Genomic DNA, 21,923 nt, shown 5'->3' on the forward strand with positions numbered 1-21,923 from the left:
TGTTTGTCGTCACAGAATGGCCCATGAGTCTCAATAAGTCCAAAGCAAAATAAATCGCTCTTTAGGCTACAGGGACTGGGTAGATCTTCACTGAGCAATGAGAGCTCAGGCAACCAGTTTATGTGTACTCTGTCACACAGATGCTTATAGCTAGATGTCTTAGTCTGTGAGTTGAATCCCACTTAACAGCCCTTGTTCTTTTATGAAAAAGTAGTGAAGTAAACAAATTTATAAACTGTTGTGATTTAGAGGGATTGTAGTAAAACAGGGCTGGAATCATTCTCGAGAAAGCATCTAGAGTGGATGAAGCTTATGTCTGAGTACCAGCAGCAGATGAGGTTAGATACCTACTTGTGCATGACATCATGGAACAAAATGACAGGTATCGTGCATCCATAGAGATGGAAAGAACCTGAGCTTCTCAGGCACTGGAATATTTTACTCAGAAGCAGCTGCTATATTGTCCTCAGGTTGTACACAGGGCCATGTCCCATCTGAGCAGTCTCCTCACTATGAATGGGGCCATTCTAAAATGACAGAACTACTTGAAAAGTTCTTGTAAGCAGGAGTTTGTATTTAAGATGAAAACTACAGAATGTGTGAACATACTTGTTCACTGTAAATTGCTTCTTCCAATCTGCAGAAGCAGAGGATGCTTTTATCAACAAGGAGAAGGTGCAGAAGGAGGTGAAGGCTGTACTGACTCAAAATGCCACGCTGAGCTGCGAGGTGGCCCAGGACAAGACTGAGGTGAAGTGGTACAAGGAGGGGAAACTGCTCACCTCGAGCAAGAAGTTCAGGGTGGAGTCTGAGGGCAAATTGCGTCGGCTGGTGGTGAGCCAGGTGGAGAAGAAAGATGCAGGGGAGTACAGCTGTGAGGCTGCTGGCCAGAAACTGACCTTCAAGATCCATGTTATTGGTAGGAAACACATTTTGGTTGACATTTCATTTCCTTTCTTTGTGTCTGTGTTTTCTTTCCTCCTTTTTTGTCTGTCCAGAAGGTAGGAATACTGTTGAGGTGCCTTTTGATGTTTGTCGAAGCTAACATTTCAGTAAGGTTTTGTAGGGCACAACACTTGTTACATGTAGGTATCCTGATATCAGCCATTCAACTGCCTGTAATTCTCCTTGTGCTCTGATATTGAATCTATAGTTTTTTGCTAGCAGGCACTGCTCTATAAAATCTCTTCCAGGGTGGTATTCCTCCTCTTCTTTTTGCTACTCAGGCATGAAAGTCATTGTATTTTCTCCTTTTCATGTCAGTCTTTTCTCTGCAAGATGTCATATCTCCCAAAACAGAAAATTTCTTTGATTATTCCACAGTCTGGCTGTGGAAATTTGTATGTGAACGTGCGCTCTTGACTCTGCCATGAAACTGTTTTGAGAAGGATGAAAAAGAAATGCTTACAAACGCGTGCAGCTGAAATCAGGATTTGTTTTTAACAACGTTTCATCCAGCTCCTCCCCTACGACTGCTTTCATCATCAGCTGTCTATGGATGTCCAACAGTGATGTATGCAACAGTGTGCAGCACTGCTCTACCGATCAATATTTCAACAGTAGTATTTACAGATCTCTACTGTGGCTGCACCGAGGTTTGGTTGGTGGTGGTAGCATTTCCTAAGAACTTTTGGCCAGATGCACTGCACTTTGCCTGTGGCTTGTTGAATCCAAAGTTGATGACTGTTCATTCCGTGTTCTATAGACGTAATGACCAATCATGAGTCCATTTATTTTTTCTATTTGCACATTTCTCATTAGTCTGAGCGTTTAGCACAGAGGCAGATCTATCATTCCAACTGCAGTAGATATTGCTTTGGTGTCAATATATTTTGCACAAAATCCAGTGAATTTTAACCTATGCTCCAGATAGCCATGGGCACTTCAGATGCATTCTGAGTGACATTTCTGAACTGGCTGATGACAACGTTTTTTCTTTTGTTTTATTCATTGTTACACTCTACTGGCTTTGCTCATAAGTCAACTTGTTCTCTGTTAGCTTTACAGCTCTTGTCTCGTATTCTGATCAGGACAGGGAATCTATTTTCTCCTTTCTTACGGCATTAAACACATTGGAGCTTAATCCTGGTGGCCAGGGTTTGGCATTTTATCAGCTATGTGGAGGAGCAACTGTACTGGGAGTCTACTGACTTTCTGCTCACACACAGGCTGGAGACCTGGAGTCTTTGCAGGACATAGCTTGCGTTCTGTTCCCTTGTAAAGGTTGCAGTCTTTGCTGCTCTCTCTGTCTTGGGGCATTCTGCTCCTTCTGTCCCTGTGTGCAATATGCCTCTGCTCTTGTAGGAGAAAGATTTCCTTCTGCCTCTGGTGTAGACTCCAAACTATCAGCTCTTACTGTTCACACACCGTCTGGATGTGATTTGGGGCCTTTGGATCTTTTTTATGAGTTGTGTAGCTCATGCTTTTGGCTCAGCAAATTGACAGTTGGATTACAGGAAGGGTAGGTTTGAGAGGAGTCTGCCAGAGGAAATGAAACATGAACAATGATGGAAAGACCATGGCAACAGCTGGATTCAACCAAGTTAATCCTCAGTGGCCAAAGCCAGCCCACGTATTATTGCAGAGGTGTAGAGAGAAAACACAGAAATGTAATGCTTTTACACTGAGTTTTGCTAGCTGAGGGCTATTCTTAGCTGTTTGCCTCAGAAACGAAAGGTTTTCTGTTCTCTTTCAGACTGGATGACCTCATGGCTGCACAGGGTAATGTAATACCTCCCCCTCTGCCATAAGTGGAGAGTGCTTGCCTAGCTACCGTTGCTGTATTTCTCATGTGTACCACTGTAACATGACGTGCAAGTCCAGCACTCACTGCAAAACGATCCGGTGTGAAAGTCAGGAGGGATTATGAGTACTCTGAGTGGTTGGCTCTTTCGCTGCAGAAATCCTCATCTTACAAGCTAATCCCAAAGTGCAGTGGCTTTCTGAGTCTTAATTTATCCTCTTACCATTGCACTCAGAAAGCATTTTAGGGTTCCTGTACCCCAGGGTTCCGCTAGTAGCACAGAACCATCCCATTTTAAGGACATCTTGAAGGTTAGGTGCTCAGTGTTGAGCATTATAGGATGCAGATCGGCCTTCTTGCTTATCATAAAAAAAAAAGTGCTGCACACCTTGGACACCTATAGAAAAAATACAGTAAAAAGGGCTGATTCTGCCATCTCGTTATCTCAACATTTGTGGTGTGCACTGAAATCCTTATTTGAAGTGGGCTGAAGCTCCATCACCTTGATCCTAGTGGAACTTCACCTGCAAATGATGGTAGAAATTGGAAACCTCGTCTACACTGACTGCTTGCTCAGCTTTATGATGTGTTTCTGAGAGGGATTTCTGGCTAGTGTAAGTCACTTTGTGAGCTCATTAAAAGATACAGTCACTTTTTCCCATTGCTGTAAAAATGCTTAGTGTTGAAGGGCAAGAATGCAGAAGATGAATAACTCCTTCTGTGCTGCTGTGGTTGAACCCAGTAGCAGCTCAGCACCACACATCTCTGCTCACTGACCCCAGGTTGGATAGGGGAGGGAACTGAAAGGGCAGGAGTGTGAGAACTCATGAGCTGAGGTAAAGGGAGTTGACAGCTAAAGACAAAGCTGTGCATGCAAGCAAAGCAAACCAAGGAATTGATCTGCCAGTTCCCATCGGTGGGCAGATGTGCAGCCACTTTGAGGAAAACAGTTCCCATAGTGCATAATGGTTTCTTGGGCAAACAAGATTGCTCTGGACATTTCTCTCTTCCTCCTTCTCCCCCCCAGCTTTTATTGCCAAGCATGATGCCATATGGTTTGGTACATCCCTTGAGCTTTCTCCCAGCCCAAACCCAGGACACTTGCTAATTTTTAGCAAGTAATATTAAACTTAGCACTCACTGCTGCTTTGGAACTTGTTTGATTAATGCTTCCTCCATATTTATCATCCAAGTTTTGGATAGAAGATGAAACGTTTATGTTTTTTTATCATCCAGTTTTTAATGCAGACCATCGTGTGTCCTTGAGCTCCTACCAAAGTGTTGCTTGCTCTACAAGTTGGCTGGAATGCATTTGTGAGAAGTTTTGCATCACTTGGTTGGTATAGGCCATGTATGTTGTTAATAAGCAAGCCTTCTAATCTTCATAGAACCATTCAGGTTTGAAAAGGCCACTGAGATCCCCGCATCCAGCCTCAACCCATCCCACCATGCCCACTGTCCACGTCCCTCAGTGCCACATCTCCATGGTTCTTGAGCACTTCCAGGGATGGTGACCCCAGCACCTCCCTGCGCTGCTGTGCCACTGCATCACCCCTATTTTTAAGAAGAATTTGTTCTTAACATGCAACTTGAACCTCCTCTGAAAATCATCAATCAAAACCGGGGCTGTTGAAGACGAGTGGAGACAATGCTACTTCTACAGTCAGTACAACCAGGGAGCTCAAACGTAGAGCATAGAAACTGCATTCTTGCACTGGCTTGCTGCTCTGCTCTCTCGCCTTCACTGGACTGCAGTGCTGCTGGCAGAGCCGTGGTGTGAATCCTGGGATTGCATGTACTGCGACGGTCAGCAGCACAGGAGCTTGACCTGAACTTACCCTTCCAGGCAACCGCTGCCACTCAGAGATCAGACACCATGCGGAGGAGAAAGTCATGAAGGGAGGGAAAAGGATGGTAGCAGGATGTTTCACAGGGCGACAGTGGGGAGGAAGGCGATAGGAAAGGTCATGGAGGGGTTTGCCATGACTGCTGGGGAGCAGGAGCCTTCCTGGTCACCTGAGCTGGGTACGCCTGAACATGTTTGCATGAATGATCTGGATGAATGGTCTTCCATGTCTGCACTGTAAATAAAGGGCAATGTCAGTCCCCCCATACCTGCTAGTCCTGCATTCGTCCTTGGAGCCTGTGCATCAGTAGCAACTTCAATACCCTGGGATCTTTCCTGGGACCCAAACAGGCATAGGAAGCTTATTCTGAATTGGGCTGCTGTTAGTAGCTGGCTAGCACTAGAAGTCCATCATGTAAGTGCATCAGAAACACTCTGCACTTCTACAGCTTTTTGTAGGGCAAACCATGGGGTAAAAATGGAAGCCCATTTGTTTAGGGTTTTTTTTCTGTTTCCCAATCTGCAGAAGCAGAGGATGCTTTTATCAACAAGGAGAAGGTGCAGAAGGAGGTGAAGGCTGCACCAACAGAAAATGCCACGCTGAGCTGCGAGGTGGCCCAGGACAAGACTGAGGTGAAGTGGTACAAGGAGGGGAAACTGCTCACCTCGAGCAAGAAGTTCAGGGTGGAGTCCGAGGGCAAATTGCGTCGGCTGGTGGTGAGCCAGGTGGAGAAGAAAGATGCAGGGGAGTACAGCTGTGAGGCTGCTGGCCAGAAACTGACCTTCAAGATCCATGTCACAGGTGAGAGAGTTGTTTCTCATCACAGAATGGCCCATGAGTCCCGCTTGGTTTCCAGTTATACCTGAAATTCTCTACAGATCCCTGCTGGCATTCAGCTGCTGTGTTTGAGAGGGAAAGCTCTCCTGAGAGAGAGCCTTGTATGTTTCCCAGCCTCATGAAGATATCTTGGATGCACGGGGCATGTCAAATTGCCCAAGATGCCTGTATGTGGGCAACTGGAATATGGTCAGCTGTGGTCAATACAGCCTGAGGAGTGAGCTGCCACCATCAGGTGTCTGCTGTAGGGTGAGGCATATTATCCACTGCCTTCCACTGCAGGTCACCACTGAGTACAGCAGAGCTTCAAATCCCTCATTCTCATTGGGAAACTGAAGCTTGAATGTGTTACTGTGGGAGCTGAGATCAACCCTAACTCTCAGGCGGCTGAATTTAAGTGCAGTTAACTTATGTCATGATGTCATATTCATTACTACTGAGAATCAGTAGAGGCCTCTGAGTTTCAGTAACTAAGCCTTACTCACACTATTGATGATTTGGTAAAGAATTGAGATTGGTTTGTAGGCATGCAGTAAAAGAAGTACTCCTGCCTACAAGGACAGAAACAAGCACCATCAGGGGTCATATAAATACTGCATAATACATTGGTCTGTGTAAATAGCATTTCAGGTTCAAATAAGAAATATTTAAATTACTGTTTTTCTAGAGTCATTCCTGAGACCTGCATATCACAGAGCACAACATGCTTATATTTGGTATTTCCTTTTGCTTCCAGTTTTTGATCAGTGTAATCCTAAAACTATCACCCCCCTCTAAAAACAGATTTTTTAGGAACAAGTTATGCACAGCTCCAAGAACTACACAGAAACGGAGTCAAAAAGGATCTCAAATTCACATAATGCATCCTTCTCTGGTGCATTAGTGTATCTAGATTCCCAGCCACTTACAGGGGGAGGTTGCAAGGAGCTCTTTTAGAAACAGCTCTGGGCTTAAATAAGGAAAATATTGGCTCAGAAACCTTAATTACTGGAAAATATTGAAGGTATGAAGAATATTTAAAGGTATGAATATGAAAAATATTTAAAGATGTGAAGAATATGTGGATATAGCAGACAATGAATGAAGTGTTGGGTCACTGGTAATTAATAGACTGAACATATTTAATCTGGATCACCTTTAGTACAAACGAGACCATTCTAAAATGACAAACATACATGAAGGTGTCATAAGCAGCATTTTGCTTTTGGTTTTGAACACATTGGACAGTGTGAACATACTTGTGCATTCTAAATATTCTCCCAATCTGCAGAAGCAGAGGATGCTTTTATCAACAAGGAGAAGGTGCAGAAGGAGGTGAAGGCTGCACCAACAGAAAATGCCACGCTGAGCTGCGAGGTGGCCCAGGACAAGACTGAGGTGAAGTGGTACAAGGAGGGGAAACTGCTCACCTCAAGCAAGAAGTTCAGGGTGGAGTCTGAGGGCAAATTGCGTCGGCTGGTGGTGAGCCAGGTGGAGAAGAAAGATGCAGGGGAGTACAGCTGTGAGGCTGCTGGCCAGAAACTGACCTTCAAGATCCACGTCACAGGTGAGTGAAATTGCTTCATCTGTATTGAACCCCTCAAAAAAGAAAGAGGGGAAAGCTAAGTGGCTTGACACATTCAACCCCAGCAGTCAGTGATGTAGACAGAACTTACATTCTACTGTTTAACTCATGTACTTTTCACAATCTGTTTGCCTTTTGAAGTTGTGAACACAGAGGACTTTGGTAGCCTATGCTTAGGACATGCTGGAGATAACTGGATCTCAGAGAAATGCAGTGATAGCAAAATGAGAATTCAGTAATTACGGGGGAAATTAAAGAATATTAAAAATATCTTCAGAGCACAAGACTCCCTTGCAAGTGCTTGTTCCTGCATAATCTCAGAGACAGCATTCAGTCGCAGTGCTGGAAGGAGGCATTAGTGGTTTCTATTAAATCAAAGAAACCTACACCAATAAACAGTATTCATGTGTTTTCTTTTGTTTGCTTCTCTGTAGCAGGTATGAAGGAAATAAAAAGGTGTAAAGCTGGTGCTTTTCTTTCCAGAAAGAGGGGAAGGCAAACTTTCAGTATATTAGAAGAGTCTCATATGAAAGATGGAAGAAGACTTTTTGCTAGGGTCTATAACAAAAGAGCGGGGGGCAATGGGTTTCAGGAGTGAAGAGGGTAGATTCAGATTGCACATAAGAAAAGTTCTTTATGATGGGGGTGGTGATACATTGGAACAGATTGTTCAGAGAAGGTTGTGGGTGATTTATCATCAGGAGCATCCAAGGCCAGGCTGGATGGGGACGCTGGTCAGTAGCGTCTAGTAATGATGTCCCTGATCATGGCAAGAGGTCAGACTGGATGACCTTTAAAGCTTCCTTCTCACCCAATCCATTCTATGATTCCATAGGGGAAAGTATTTTATTATGGCCTCTGAAAACTAATGAGATATTAGAAGTGTTTTCAGAAATAAGTAGGAGAGAAAAATAGATTTCCTCACTATAACTTAATCACAAACAGGATTTAACCTTGACCCTCACCTGTGTCCTGATAAACTTAAGGCAAACTGAGGAGTTCATGTATTAGTTTGCTTTTGGTTCTGAGCTGGTGCAGTGCTGAACAATTGCAGCACCATGGGGCTAACTAGTTTCAATACATTACAGAAACACAGCTCTGGATTGACACATCCCTGGAGCTCTGAGGAAATAAAGATAATAAATACACAATGTTTATTACTGCAAAGACTGCTTCTCAAGCCTAGCTTGGCTTTTGCTGGGAAAACAACTTACAGCTGTCAGCTTGTTTGGACAATTTAATGCCTGTCCCCTTATATGAAACAAACTTTTCAATGACTGTGTGTGCTGGTGTGCTGCTGGACACTGGGGAAATGGGTATTTCTCTGAACGTTTTGGAACATGATACTAGTATAAATGAAAACAATTTATGGCTATCTAAGCTGCTTTGGGGTGTCAGGGAGGAAGATCTTTGCTGGCAGTTGATGTAGTTCAGATGTGGGCATTCAGTTGATGGCACTGGCAGGAAATGCGAGTGGGAAAGCTACCCTCAACAGTACAATCCAAAGACTAACGTGGGCATGTGGGGAAGGCTGTGTAGAAAAGATTCATGTCTTAAATTTGCCCATTTGCCTTCAATTCCAGAAGCAGAGGATGCTTTTATCAACAAGGAGAAGGTGCAGAAGGAGGTGAAGGCTGTACTGACTCAAAATGCCACGCTGAGCTGCGAGGTGGCCCAGGACAAGACTGAGGTGAAATGGTACAAGGAGGGGAAACTGCTCACCTCGAGCAAGAAGTTCAGGGTGGAGTCTGAGGGCAAATTGCGTCGGCTGGTGGTGAGCCAGGTGGAGAAGAAAGATGCAGGGGAGTACAGCTGTGAGGCTGCTGGCCAGAAACTGACCTTCAAGATCCACGTCACAGGTGAGAGAGGACACTCTTCAGCCTTTCTTTCCCATTTCCAGAGTATTTTAGAACATGATTGTTAGTCTGTAAGTTTTTCCTGTTATGCTTAAAATCTTTGGAGGCGATCTTTGGGGTGGCTTATTTCTGATGAGGAAATTGAATGTATTATTCCAAATGCAGTCATGAGGCATCTCCATCCTTTAAAATCTTCAGGAATTTTCCCTTTGTTGTGGGAATGAGGCCATAGAAAGGAAAGTTGTGGTTGCACTTCTCCATTCTCACATACTGGTACCACTGGGACAACTCTGCATTGCAGCTGATTTTCAGGAAGTTTCAGAACAGGGGCTTTGTGTCAAGCACTAGGCTGTGTGTGCCCTATGTTTGCACATTTACTTTACTTTGGAATGTCTCATTTCAGCTTGTGAGGAGAACACTACAGGAATGTTTTGTATAAGTTAATGATTCTAAGACATGAAGTAAATTGCAGCTAGGGGAAGAAAGAGACATGGAGAATCATACAAGAAGCATCATAGAATGGCTCTTGTTGGTAGGGACCTTAAAGATCATCCAGTTCCAAACCCTGTCGTGGACAGGAATACGTTTCACCACACCAGGTTGCTCTAAGACCCAGCCAATCTGCACTTGAACATTTCCAGGGATGGGGCATCCACAGATTGCACAACTTCTCTCCACATCATTCTGCTGGGACATCAGAGTGGGAGAACTGATTCAGTTTTCTGACTCCTTGCCAAAATCCTGCTCTTCTTCTAAGTGGCCCAACTAATGCATCTCTCTCTTCTCAGAGCCAGAAGTTGTATTTACAAACAAGGAGAAGGTGCAGAAGGAGGTGAAGGCTGCACCAACACAAAATGCCACGCTGAGCTGCGAGGTGGCCCAGGACAAGACTGAGGTGAAGTGGTACAAGGAGGGGAAACTGCTCACCTCGAGCAAGAAGTTCAGGGTGGAGTCTGAGGGCAAATTGCGCCGGCTGGTGGTGAGCCAGGTGGAGAAGAAAGATGCAGGGGAGTACAGCTGTGAGGCTGCTGGCCAGAAACTGACCTTCAAGATTCATGTCACAGGTGAGAGAGGACATTCTTTGCCCTTTTCTTTCTATTTCTAGAATAATTTCTAGAATATTTAGAAAAATTATTATTCTTGTATAAGAATATTTCCTATTAGGTGTCATATTTTTGGAAATCATGACTGGTATGGTTTAGGTCTGATGGAAAAATGATGAAAAGAGTTTAAATATATATTTCCCTTTATATCTCTATAAAGCTTTAGAAAGTCCTTAGGACAGGCAGCTCCATTCTTTAGAAACTTCCACAGTTTCCCTTTGCTGTGGGAATAGAGCCATATACAGAAAGGTTCTAATTGTACCTCTCTATCCCCACACACACTTCTACAACTGGACAACTCTGCAATGCAACTGATTCTCTAAGGGTTTTAGAAGAGGAGCAATGTGGTGAGCATTTGGGTAGCAGCCCAATGTCTGATCCCTTTTTATTCATCATCCTGTGGGGAAGATATAACTGGAAGGTTTCGTGTAGATTAATGTTTCTGAGGCATCAGTAGTTGGCAGCAAGGGGAAGGAAGTGGTGTGGAGAGTCACCCAAGATTCGTTGCCCTACTGTGGCTCCAGAGTAGGAAAAACAATTCCGTTTTCTGGCGTACTCTCTGCCTCCTAATTCTCTTGCAAGTGACCTGACTAATGTGCCTCCTGGAGGATGAGGGTATTTCACCATTTGGATGCAATAATGTGAGATAAGCTAAGCTTTTCTCAGGGTGGGATGAGAAATAGTGACAAAGTCCTGAACATGAAGTCCTGGTCTGTCACTCTTTGCAGGAACAGAACGACCCAGCGCTGACAGCAGAGGCAGCTGTTGGGAACAAAAGAAACGAATGATATGGGTCTCTGATGCAGCATGGTACATTTCCTGACATAGGAATTAGTCAATTTGCACTCAGCTTCAACCAAAACTATTTCTTCCTTTGACTGCAGTACAGTGGCTTTAAGATATCCTAGCTTGCTGCACGGAGATAGTTGCTTTGTCACAAAAATATTACTAAAAGCTTCTTTAGGAAGCAGAACTGCAGCAGACAGACAAGCAAATGAAAACCAAGCAAATCACCTTCCATGGCACAGTTTCCATGTTCTTCCAGCAGATTTAGGTGTGTTCTGCCAGGTCAGAGATGGTTTTCCATTGTTCCTGTAAGCTAGAAGGGCAGTGGGCAAATTCATATCTCAGACATGAATCTTTTTCTCTTCTCAGAGCCAGAAGTTGTATTTATCAACAAGGAGAAGGTGCAGAAGGAGGTGAAGGCTGCACCAACAGAAAATGCCACGCTGAGCTGTGAGGTGGCCCAGGACAAGACTGAGGTGAAGTGGTACAAGGAGGGGAAACTGCTCACCTCGAGCAAGAAGTTCAGGGTGGAGTCTGAGGGCAAATTGCGTCGGCTGGTGGTGAGCCAGGTGGAGAAGAAAGATGCAGGGGAGTACAGCTGTGAGGCTGCTGGCCAGAAACTGACCTTCAAGATCCACGTCACAGGTGAGAAAACAAGTCTTGTCTGTATTACAGCAGAGGATAATAAAGCAAAAACTGTAGTTGCTGTTATGCAGTGATCCAGTTGCAATGGTCTGTGCTGAGCTTTTTTTCCCCTGATTGCCTGGATTTGTAGCAAGTGAAGTATTTGGTTTTAGTGTGGCACAAAGGCCTCTTTCAGTCTGTAGAATAATAATTGCTGATATACATACAATAGAAGCAATATTCAAGATATTATTCAAGTTCATCCTGTGCCTGAGATCCCAAACAGTGATTGTTATTCATTGAAACGCTTAACCAAGACAAGAGTGTGTGGTGAGGCTGGAGTGCATCTTCTGTGTGCAGCCTGTCATGGCAGGGGCAGCAGGAGCTCCTCCTAGCAGCCTGTTTGCTATGCCTTTATGTTGGGGGCTGCATCTGGAATGGTGAGTCTGCCTCGCACCGTGAGAGACCTGATGGAGCTGAGTGTTCCCAAAACTCAAAGTAAAATATCTGCAAATCGCACACAAAGAACAAAGGACTGGGTTGGTGAGGCAAAAATAGAAGGGTAAGTTAGGAGCCATCAGGATGAGGAACAGAAACATTTTCAGCTGAATTTAAAGGAGGGCAGTGGAGAGATGTGTGCCCAGAGTGATCCTGCTGTGAAGCATTTCTGCACACAGTGCTGGACCAGCAGAAAGCAGCTGAGCTAAAATTTCTGCTGATAACCAGCACAAGAGCAGTGTTAAAATGAAAATAGCTCTGAATGGCAGCAAATAGGCGATTAATCATTAACAGAGAAGCATTTCTTCATTTCACACTTTGCTTGCTTGGTTTCTTCTCTGTTCTACTGTGAAGCATCTACTTACCACAAGAAAACATTCCTTAGAAGAATCTTTTCAGAAAACACCTAAGTATTTTTTCTCATGCATTCTTTTGTTATAAGATTTTAATTGTGAGAGAGCCATTGCAAAATTCTTCTCACGTCACACTTTCATTTCTGAAAGCTTTGTGGCTGGAATATGTTTTGTCATTTGCCATTTTGGCATCAGCACTCACTGTGATGGGTTGCAAATGCTTCTTTTCCAACTTGTGACATAACATACTTGAGATCTCAGCCTTCAAGATGCCCTACCATTTTGCTGGGTGCTTAATGGCCTTTGGTCAGGAAAGGTTCCCAGCAAAGGGTTCTTCAGACCAGGTCGCTAGGTCCCCAACCTATTTTAAGCTTGTGATGTCAAAGGGAACTATGAAGTTGCAAACATACTTGTGTACTTTGCCAGCCACTGTGCTGGGCTACCTGAGTGCTGTAGGGAGAGCATATTTCCTTTGTGCCTTTGACAGTCACAGCTGTGGCAATGAAAGAGGCTATGAGGAGTGTGTTCAAGAAGCCAGGAATACTGTTCTGGGTCATGAAAAGTGAGCCATGAAGCCAGTGGCTTTGCTGTCACACGTTTATGTGTCTTTGATGTTTCACTGTGGGTCTTTAGTAAAAGGAACTCAGGGGCTTATGGTTGCCTGCAAGACAGATGTTCTTTGGGAACGTTTGGGTTAAATATGTTTGCAACCATGGGACTGGTGTGAAGGATCCTCTTGGTTCCTTTTCAGTTCCTAGGTTCTTTCTTGCCTAGATTTGGCATTACAGTTTGCTTAAACAGAAGAGTTGATATTCTCTAGTGAAGGCAATCAGTATGGGCACAAGCGGTAACCTGAAAGTTTTCCAACCTGTCCATACAAACCTGCAAGGTGGTCTCATTTCAGTCCCTCAGCCAATACTTTCTTTCTTTGCTGCACTCAGAGCCAAAACCTGCGTTTATAAACCAGGAGAAGGTGCAGAAGGAGGTGAGTGCTGCCCTGGCAGAAAGTGCCACCCTCAGCTGTGAAGTAGCACAGGATACAACCGAAGTAAAATGGTACAAGGATGGAAGACTGCTTGCCTCCTCTAGAAAGTTCAAAATGGAAACTGTGGGCAAAACCCGGCGTCTGGTTGTGGAGCAGGTGGAGAAGAAAGATGCTGGAGAATACGTCTGTGAGGCTGCTGGCCAGAAGCTGACCTTCAAGCTGGAAGCAACTGGTGAGCGTTCACTTTGTGAACACTAAGCAGCAATGCTGTGGCTTAGGGGTAGACTGGCTATCTTCTACCCTGTGGGCATGGTGCAGCCATGGTTCCCTCTGAAACAACATCAGTGAACTGCACCACACATTAGATTCTCCTTTTTAATGTAGTGGTAGCAAGGTGAGATTCTGGTTGTGGACTAAGGAAATGCTATACAGATTTTGCTTATCTTTGCACACCTCATCACCTGATCTGTTTCAGTGACCAGGAGCTGAAAGTGGGCATGGAAAGTTCTGAAGAGCAGAGAGAGAGATAGGGAGGAAGGTGATTAAGTGATGCTGCTGTGTGTTCCAGAACTGCCCAGTTCTGTGGCAAAGCATTGTATGATATGAAGAGGCCAAGAGAAAGGGAGTAAAATGAATAGAAAATAGGCCATACTTAGGCCATACTCAGCATATTAATACTTCTCAATTAGTTTTACAATTCTGGAAATGGCAGAAGAATTACAAAGGTAATTTTACTTTTAAGAAACACATTTTCACGGGTAGCAAATAAAATGCATACTTCAATTTCCATTCCTTTGCTTCTCTTCTAAGCAGAAGCTCTGGATTTCCTGATGGATCATTTTCTTTCTTCCCACTCAGCAAAAGATTGTATTAGCCATATTCCTATGTTCTAACAGATTATGGAGCTGGTGTGCAATTGTGAGTCGTGGAAACTGCAAACTGCTGTCTTTGAGGATTTGAGAAGTTATTAGTTTTCCTGTTTCAATATCTTTCCCAGAACCAGAGGCTAAATTTGGAAAGGAATTTGTCCAGAAGGAACCTCTCGTTGTACAAGAACATGAAAGCATCACTCTGACCACTTCAGTAACACCAGAAACAGCTGTAGTGAAGTGGTACAAAGATGGAAGAGAAATCAAGGCGAGCAAGAAGTATGAGATCAAGAGTGATGGGGCATCCAGGACTCTGACAGTGAACCTGGCAGAGAGCACAGACACTGCTGTGTATGCTTGCCAAACAAAGAATGACAAGCAGGAATTCAAAGTAGAAGTGAAAGGTGAGCAGCAGCCTGCAAATTGTATCCCTTCCTAACAGCTGCTCTTTTCTTATGGGAGGATAAAGTGAAGAAGATTGATCTCTCCTAAAAGCTGTTCCAACCTTTATACTTTAATTGCCTTTGAAGTTGCTGTGGCATCCCCAACATAGACCAGAAAAGTCCTTCTTGCCTCCAGAGATCCAAGTTTGTCCTCTGCTGGCTGCTTGAGATCTCAAGAGCTATCATGGGCTCTTTTCCTGCTGTTTGTTTCCCACTGTCATCACACAATTTCTATCCCCTCGTAAAGCAGTTGGCAGGACATGGGCAGAGCCTCAGCTCTTCCTGACTCTGCTAAGCATGACAAATCTGATGAGGAGGATGTAGAATGGGATTTATGTCCCTTCAGACGCTGGAGAAATCTGCAGCTGGGGTGCACCCCACCAGCTCCGTTCAGCAGTGAGTGCATGGGAGTGATCCACCCAGCAGGTTGAATGTGTCACATCCCATTGGCTGTGTCTGCAGTTACATGCGGTACAAATGTGGCTGCTGGGGTTCTAGCAGCAGATTTTTAATTACATTCAGGCAAATTAGACTCTGATTTAAAACCAACAAACAAACTAAAAACAATTAAAGCAGCAACAAGGGACAGTCCCAACCAACCGACAATAGCAACAAAATAAAACAATAGCACCATGCATCTCATCAGGTAGAAGATTAGAAACACAGGAAGGTAAACTTCAAGCCTCTTTAAGGCACTGTTCTTGTGTTTGCAGAATGATAAAGGTCATATAATTCCATGTCAATAAAATCTCTCCAGATTTCCATATTTTGGGTTTATTTCAGCCTACCCCGATCCCCAAGTCTGTCTGTGGCTTTTTGTTTGTTTTGTCTTTCTTGTGTTGTTTTTTCCCTTTTAAATTGGCTCTAATAGGTTCTGTAGAACACAGTTCATAACTTCTACTTTCTCACAGTTCTTTTCTTTCCTCTGCATCTTAGAAATCCCAGTGAAGATCACCAAGAGGCTCGAAGCCGTTAAGGCTGAGATTGGAGGCAGTGTCACTTTGAGCTGTGAAGTGAGCCATGCCAAAGGCAAGGTGGTGTGGCGCAGGAATGGAGTTGAGATCAAACCCAGCAAACGTTTCCAGATTCACGTGGAAGGGGTCAAACGAACCCTGACAATAACAGGGATCCGGGCTGAGGATGAGGGAGAGTACTTCTGTGAGTCCAGAGATGACAAGAGCAGCATTACCATCACCCCCAAAGGTATGTCACTGCGAATGAGGGGTGGCAGTGGGGAAGGATTCTTGGCTTCATCAGCCATTACAACCCTGCAGAGCTGACTTTATTCATGTGTTTATGCTGCTCCCTGTGTTGACAACTGAGTACGGAACTTCGCTTCCTCTCTAAATCGCTGTGGAACATCTATTTGTGAAGAGCACAGCTGTTGAGCTCATGTAGGTGGGCAAATCAACCTTCGTGCCACATCGAGGCTGGAGTTAAGCATCCCAAATGTAGGATGGGATTTTTTTCCCCTTCTTTTCCTCTCTTTTTTTTTTGTCTTGCATCTTTATAGATGCAACCTACAGACAGGAGATGTGGTGGGGCGTTATGGTGGTCACTTACTGCGAGTTGTAAAATTTGATGCTTCCAATAAAATCACTGCCATACTGCATCTCAAAGATGTGCTCCTAAGTGGTTTCTTCTTCTCCATCAGCTCCCAGAGTGGTGAAATTTGTTACGAGTCTCAACAACGTGGCTTCTGAAGAAGGAAAAGAGGCTGTGTTCAAGTGCACTGTTACTCCCAGTGATGCTGTGGTCACCTGGTTCAGGAATGGTGACAAGATTGAAGCCAGCAAGAAATATGTGATCTCACAGGAGGACACCAACCACAGCCTCACCATCACTGATCTGACACTGGAAGATGCAGCTGAAATCTCTGCCAATGCTGAGGGCGTAGAAAGCACAGCCAACCTCAGAGTCCGGGGTAAGGGCCAGTAATGCCCTTCTGACAGGTTGTCACTGGTGCTGTTTGTGGGTTTTATGTAGTCTTTCCTCTGGTTATGGGTAACGGTATGGAATTTTATTTCCTTAAGTAGGGTTCCCCAGAGTGCACTGGGACTGGAGCCGCCATTTAAATTCTTTCTAAAAAACTGTTTTGTGGATTCTTTACATTGTTGCTATTATTTCTTCTCATTTACCAGAGGCCTCAATCTCATTTAAGAAGAAACTGGAGCCTAAAACTGTTGAAGAGAGAGACACAGTGACCCTGGAGGTAGAGCTGACCAAGCCTGGAGAAGTCAAGTGGATGAGGAACAGCATTGTATTGAAGCCAAGTGAAAAAATACAGATCAAAGCTGAGGGAACAAAGCATATCTTGATAGTTAAGGACATCTCCTTTGCAGACAGGGGCTTTTACTGCTGTGAGAGTCCTGATGACAAGACCCAAGCTAAGATCAATGTGGAAAGTAAGTTGAATGATTGCAAGGTCTGTAAATACACTGGATCCGATTTGAACTTGGATTCAGGTCTTCTCCATTATCACAATGGCCACTGCCACCCCTTCTTGCCATGGGGACATGGGGTCACAGCTGTGGGCTTGGCCATCAGATAAATTCCTGAGATAAGGTGGAAGAGAAGGCTTCTCATTGACCATAATCTTCTAGCTGATTCTTCTCTTTCTTCTGCCCCATCCCTGCAGGCATTCAAGGCCAGGCTGGATGTGGCTCTGGGCAGCCTGGTTTGGTGGTTTCTGACCCTGCACACAGCAGGGGGTTGAAACTGGATGAGCATTGTGGTCCTTTTCAACCCAGGCCATTCTATGATTCTGGTATTTCTCACTCTGGTGCAGTCTGCTTTTTTCATTTGTATAGCTATCAGCAACCTATTCCCTGCTTACTCATCCATTCTTCTCTACAAAGCACATCTTTCAGAGAATCTCTTTATATTCAGTCAGAGTTAAAAAATCAAAATAAAAACACAAGAGCCAATCTGTCTATGGATGCTTTCCTTTCAAGTAAGCTAATGGTGCCTCAGGTGTAGCCCTGTACTTCTGTCCTATTTCCTGCATCCTTTTGCCATGATTGCTACAGAATAGACAAGGACAGAATTTAAGCACTTAAGGTCTATCTAATTTTGTCTACAAAGCCCCTGCCACCAATTGCTGCTGTGTAGGTCATAAATAATAGGTACTGAAAGACTTGACAGCAGGCTTATGGTACATAAAAGGCTCTTAGAAAGTGGAAAATCAAACAATCTGTTCTCCGTGCAGAAATAATGGAATTCAATTGCAATGAGAAAGATACAAGTTATACAACAAAAAAGCTTTTTAATGGTTGGATGATTGAATAAGCCATTTGGAGGGGCTTTGAAGCCTCCACCACGGGTTTCAGAAAAGGTCAGTGAAATATGTCTGGGACACAGAGAGCTGAACATGTCCTGCAGCAATGGAGAAGGGCTGGATGATTTTTGTAGGTATTTTCAGCCATAGAATTTTGTGTTCTGGTGGTGTGAGTTCTTTAGGTTGGTTTGTTGCATTGCTTCAGACTTTTTGTAGCAGAATCTCAGCAGTGCACAGATGTTAGAGCAGGTTAAAGCTCAGACTTCTGCAAAGTAAACAAGCTTCTGCAATTCATCTCTAAACTGTTTTAGCTGTGGATTAGCTTTGCAGTTTCCTTCCATGAGATTACTTACATAGAGTGAATGCTTAAGTTTAACTCTTGCTCCAGGATTTTGGCCATATTATTAGGGAAAACATCACAAATAATTTCACCAACAATTCTCCCCACCTATATGTAGCTTTCCTTTTTTTCACTGGAAGGGTTTACATTTGCAAATAGGTTGGGCATGAGGAAATCACTGACAACAACCCCATTAATTCTCACAAAGCTCTGATTTCTCTGATTTTGGCCTTTGTCTTGTGATTCTGCATGCATGCCCTGTAGTTAAGCCTGGATGTCTTTCCCAACACCTTCAGTCTCCTGTTCTGATTTAAGTTACTCCACTGCAAGTCTCTCTTCTAGTACAAAAGAGTTTTTATTTTGCCACTTCTGTGAGGCAGCAGCTGGAAAGGGTGAGATGAGGACTGGGTTGGTTTTTGGTTTGTTTATTGTTTGTTTGCCTAAGAGCAAACTGGGGATCAAAAATATCAAAAATTGATGACAAACTGTCTCACACAGAGCAGGGTTTGTCAAATTACTGGCATGCACTGTTAGGACAGCTTCATCACCAACATATTCTGGGCTGACAGTTGTCACAAAACTCTGCTTCTGTGTCCCAAAATGTGCAGTTATCACTGCTATTGGCAGTTGCTCATCTTTTCTCCAAACTGGATGGCTGTAGGAAATAAAACAAGCAAGCAAACAAGCAAAACAACCTGCAGATATTAACTGATTGTCAGTGCTAATCTTTGGGCCATGTGCGTCACTTCAGATCCTTCTGTAGCCAACAGAGATTGAAAAATACCAAGACCTCCAGAGACTGCTTTAATTTGTAGAGGCACTGAATTACCCTCTGGAGTGTCTTTCTGGATATTTAAGGAACCACAGGTGACTACGATGCTGATTTATGTTTAGGTTCAGGCTTACTGTTTCAGTGAGATTGGATGAATGGCTCCACATAAGATAGGGAAATACAGCAGCTCATTGATACCTCGTGTTGGAAGAGCGCAGCTCAGCGTTGCGCAGTTTGCTGCTTCGTTCCCTCTTACAAGTTGCACCCCGAGGCATTTTTTTTCAAGCTCTGATTGTGTCAGTTTCCTTCCAGCAAGATCATCAAATCATTCAGGTTGGAGAAGATCACTGAGATCCCCAGGTCCAACCCCGGCCCACCCCACCATGCCTACTAACCATGTCCCTCGGTGCCACATCTCCATGACTTTGAGCACCTCCAATGCCTGCGATATATCAGCATGGTTGCTTCAGCTGTGTGAGTTTTTAGACACCGTCTGTTGTTACAGCCAAGCAAAAAAAGCAAAACTGATAGAGCAATGTCTATACAGGAAGCAATTGGCTGTCCTGATAGCTGCCAACAGTGTTTTCACAGTTTTGCACAAGGTGTGTTATGCAAGCTTGCATGAGTCTGGAATTAAAAACTTCCTGTTCTGATGGAAGGAGAGGATGTTGGTACAAGATAACTACAGGACTTGTGCTCTCCAGATATCCAGCTGCAATCACAGCTTATTGACAATGTAGAAAATAGCTTCTCTATAGACGAACTGAGATAGTTTCATCAAGTGGCTGAAGATTTAAGTGATCCAAGGTGAAACATGATCCAAACTGGAATTTAGCTAATTGTAGTAGAGAATTACTGTGATAGTGTGCCCCTTTCCTCATTCTGCTGTAGTTATTTTAATTACGAGTCCTCCATCTAAAACAGCATTGAGCTCTTATCCTGGTTTATGGTAGAAGCAAGAGTTTAACAGCAGAAGACTGAAGTTATGCTCCATATTTCTTGTCTCTTAAGCAAATACTTGAATATATTCTTTGGCTATATTGGAGCTCATCAGCAGATGTTCTTTGAATGCTCACAGTCTGGCAGTGAGCATCACTCCCGTCTCTCTCTCTTCCCTTTGGACTGATATTGCATGGTTTGAGAATGTGTTCAGAGCAAAGTCAGTGAGGAATAGCTATGTGAAAACCTATTGCTTTACTCCACTGTAAAAGGCACTTAATCAAAAGACAAGCGTGTGTTCCAAGCTTAAGATTCCAGGAGATCCTAGAAACAACTGAGCTGCTCAAACCTGTATTCTGGCTGAATATTTTATTGCCAGTCGTGGTCAGAAGGAGATGTTTGAGTAAGACAAATAAAAAAGTCATGGGTAAATTGGTCCTTCTTTTGATGCACTTCTAGGCTTTCATCGGGGAAAAGCATAATTAGGCCAAATAATCATAGCAGAAATTATACCAAGAACATGAGAATTAAATTTCAAGTCTCTTGATATGAAGTTAAACTTTATCTAGTTCTACTATTCCCCAAATGGTTATTGCCTAATAAGAAGAACAACTTTGCAAAAGTAATTTGTTTTTTGGTCTTGTGTGCAATACAATGTGGGATAATATCTAGAGGCCACTTGAAACTTCTGCCTGTGGCTGTTTATTTCCATCTGGAAGGATCCATTTAAGAAGAGCACACATGATCTGATTATGAACAAGTTTTCCTTTTTGTAAAGGTTGTTGTTTAATTTGCAGATACTGTATTTGGGGGAGGAAGAGGGAAGTAATTTCTTTTGGAAGTCCTGATGCTATTCAAGCACTCAAGGCCAGGCTGGATGGGGCTTTGAGCAACCTGGTGTAGAGGGAGGTGTTTCTGCCTGCAGCAGGCAGGTTGGAACTAGATGATCCTAAAGGTCCCTTCCAACCCAAACCTTTCTACGATTCATTCTAGGATTCTCTTTCTCAGCTCCTGGTGTGAGATCTCCAACCTCTCCCTTTTGTTTTTCAGTGAGGCAGATCAAGCTGGTGAAAGGTCTGCAGCCCCTCGAAGTCTCTGAGAAGGGCACTGTCACCTTTTCTGTGGAGGTGTCCCACGAGGATGTGGAAGGGACTTGGCAGAAGGATGGCGTGAGGCTGAAGCCTGCACCAAATGTCACGATGGGCGTCCAGGGGAAGAAACATTCACTGACACTTTCTTCTGTGACTCTTGAAGATGCAGGACTCATCTCCTTTAAAGCAGAGAGCATTCATTCATCGGGGAGGCTCACTGTGTTAGGTACTGCTTGCTTTGGGATTTGGTTATCTGCTCCTGTTCCAGAGTACTTTAAGAGCACAACCAGCTTTCTTTGCAACTGCAGAGAACATTATGCACTGAGCCAACAGAATATCCCTCAAATATCAAGAGGATTGTTGTAACATCATTGTCCCTAGCACGAGTAATGATAACGTGCTCAAAACAGTAGGTTTTTGTTATTAATTACAAGTTATATTAAGCATGGAAAGTAGGCCCTGCCTTTTATTATTCCTCATGCCAGATGCTCCTGGAGACCTCATTCCCACTTAAATGCACATCCTTTTTTTTTCCTTCTCAGAATTGCCTGTGAAAATCAGCAAACCGTTGGCAGATATTAGTGTCACTCAGAAGGACAAGGTCGCATTCGAGTGTGAGCTGTCCAGGCCCAATGTGGATGTCAAGTGGTTCAAGGTATGGCACGCAATGACATTTTCATTTCTCGCTTCTCTGCAAATGAATGAGAGCCTTTAATTTCACTTCCAAGGGATGCAAGTCTGAGCTTTTGCTTTATAGCTTTGGAATAGCTCTCTTTATGCTCTTTTACTTGCCCCAAATCAGCACTCTTTGTTGTTATATCCTGAGTTCATTTATCAGCTTGAAATTGAAATTTGTCTCGAGCTTATTGTGAACTCCTGAAGTCTTGCTGCACAAAATGTTGTTGGTAGGAGTACAGTCTTGAGCTTCAGCTCTCACACAGAAATTCTCACCCAGAATTTATAGCTCCGTTGTGAACTGAGTTTTAAGGTAAAACC

At 43.8% G+C, this 21,923-nt stretch overlaps 1 protein-coding gene across 1 annotated transcript in view; it reads left to right on the forward strand.

Annotated features, from left to right (window-relative positions):
• OBSCN (obscurin, cytoskeletal calmodulin and titin-interacting RhoGEF) overlaps positions 1-21,923 on the forward strand; it is a gene marked incomplete at both ends in the record, with an annotated part of 161,587 nt that overhangs the window by 23,532 nt on the left and 116,132 nt on the right. The window contains 13 exon segments of the mRNA XM_079538679.1: positions 644-919; positions 5,116-5,391; positions 6,698-6,973; positions 8,575-8,850; positions 9,636-9,911; positions 11,106-11,381; positions 13,153-13,428; positions 14,194-14,469; positions 15,445-15,711; positions 16,163-16,432; positions 16,650-16,913; positions 20,887-21,153; positions 21,470-21,582. Of these exon segments, the coding sequence (XP_079394805.1) occupies positions 644-919; positions 5,116-5,391; positions 6,698-6,973; positions 8,575-8,850; positions 9,636-9,911; positions 11,106-11,381; positions 13,153-13,428; positions 14,194-14,469; positions 15,445-15,711; positions 16,163-16,432; positions 16,650-16,913; positions 20,887-21,153; positions 21,470-21,582 (3,389 nt within the window).

The sequence above is a fragment of the Tetrao urogallus genome (genome assembly GCF_951394365.1).
Source record: "Tetrao urogallus genome assembly, chromosome: 7".
Taxonomy (NCBI): Eukaryota; Metazoa; Chordata; class Aves; order Galliformes; family Phasianidae; genus Tetrao; species Tetrao urogallus.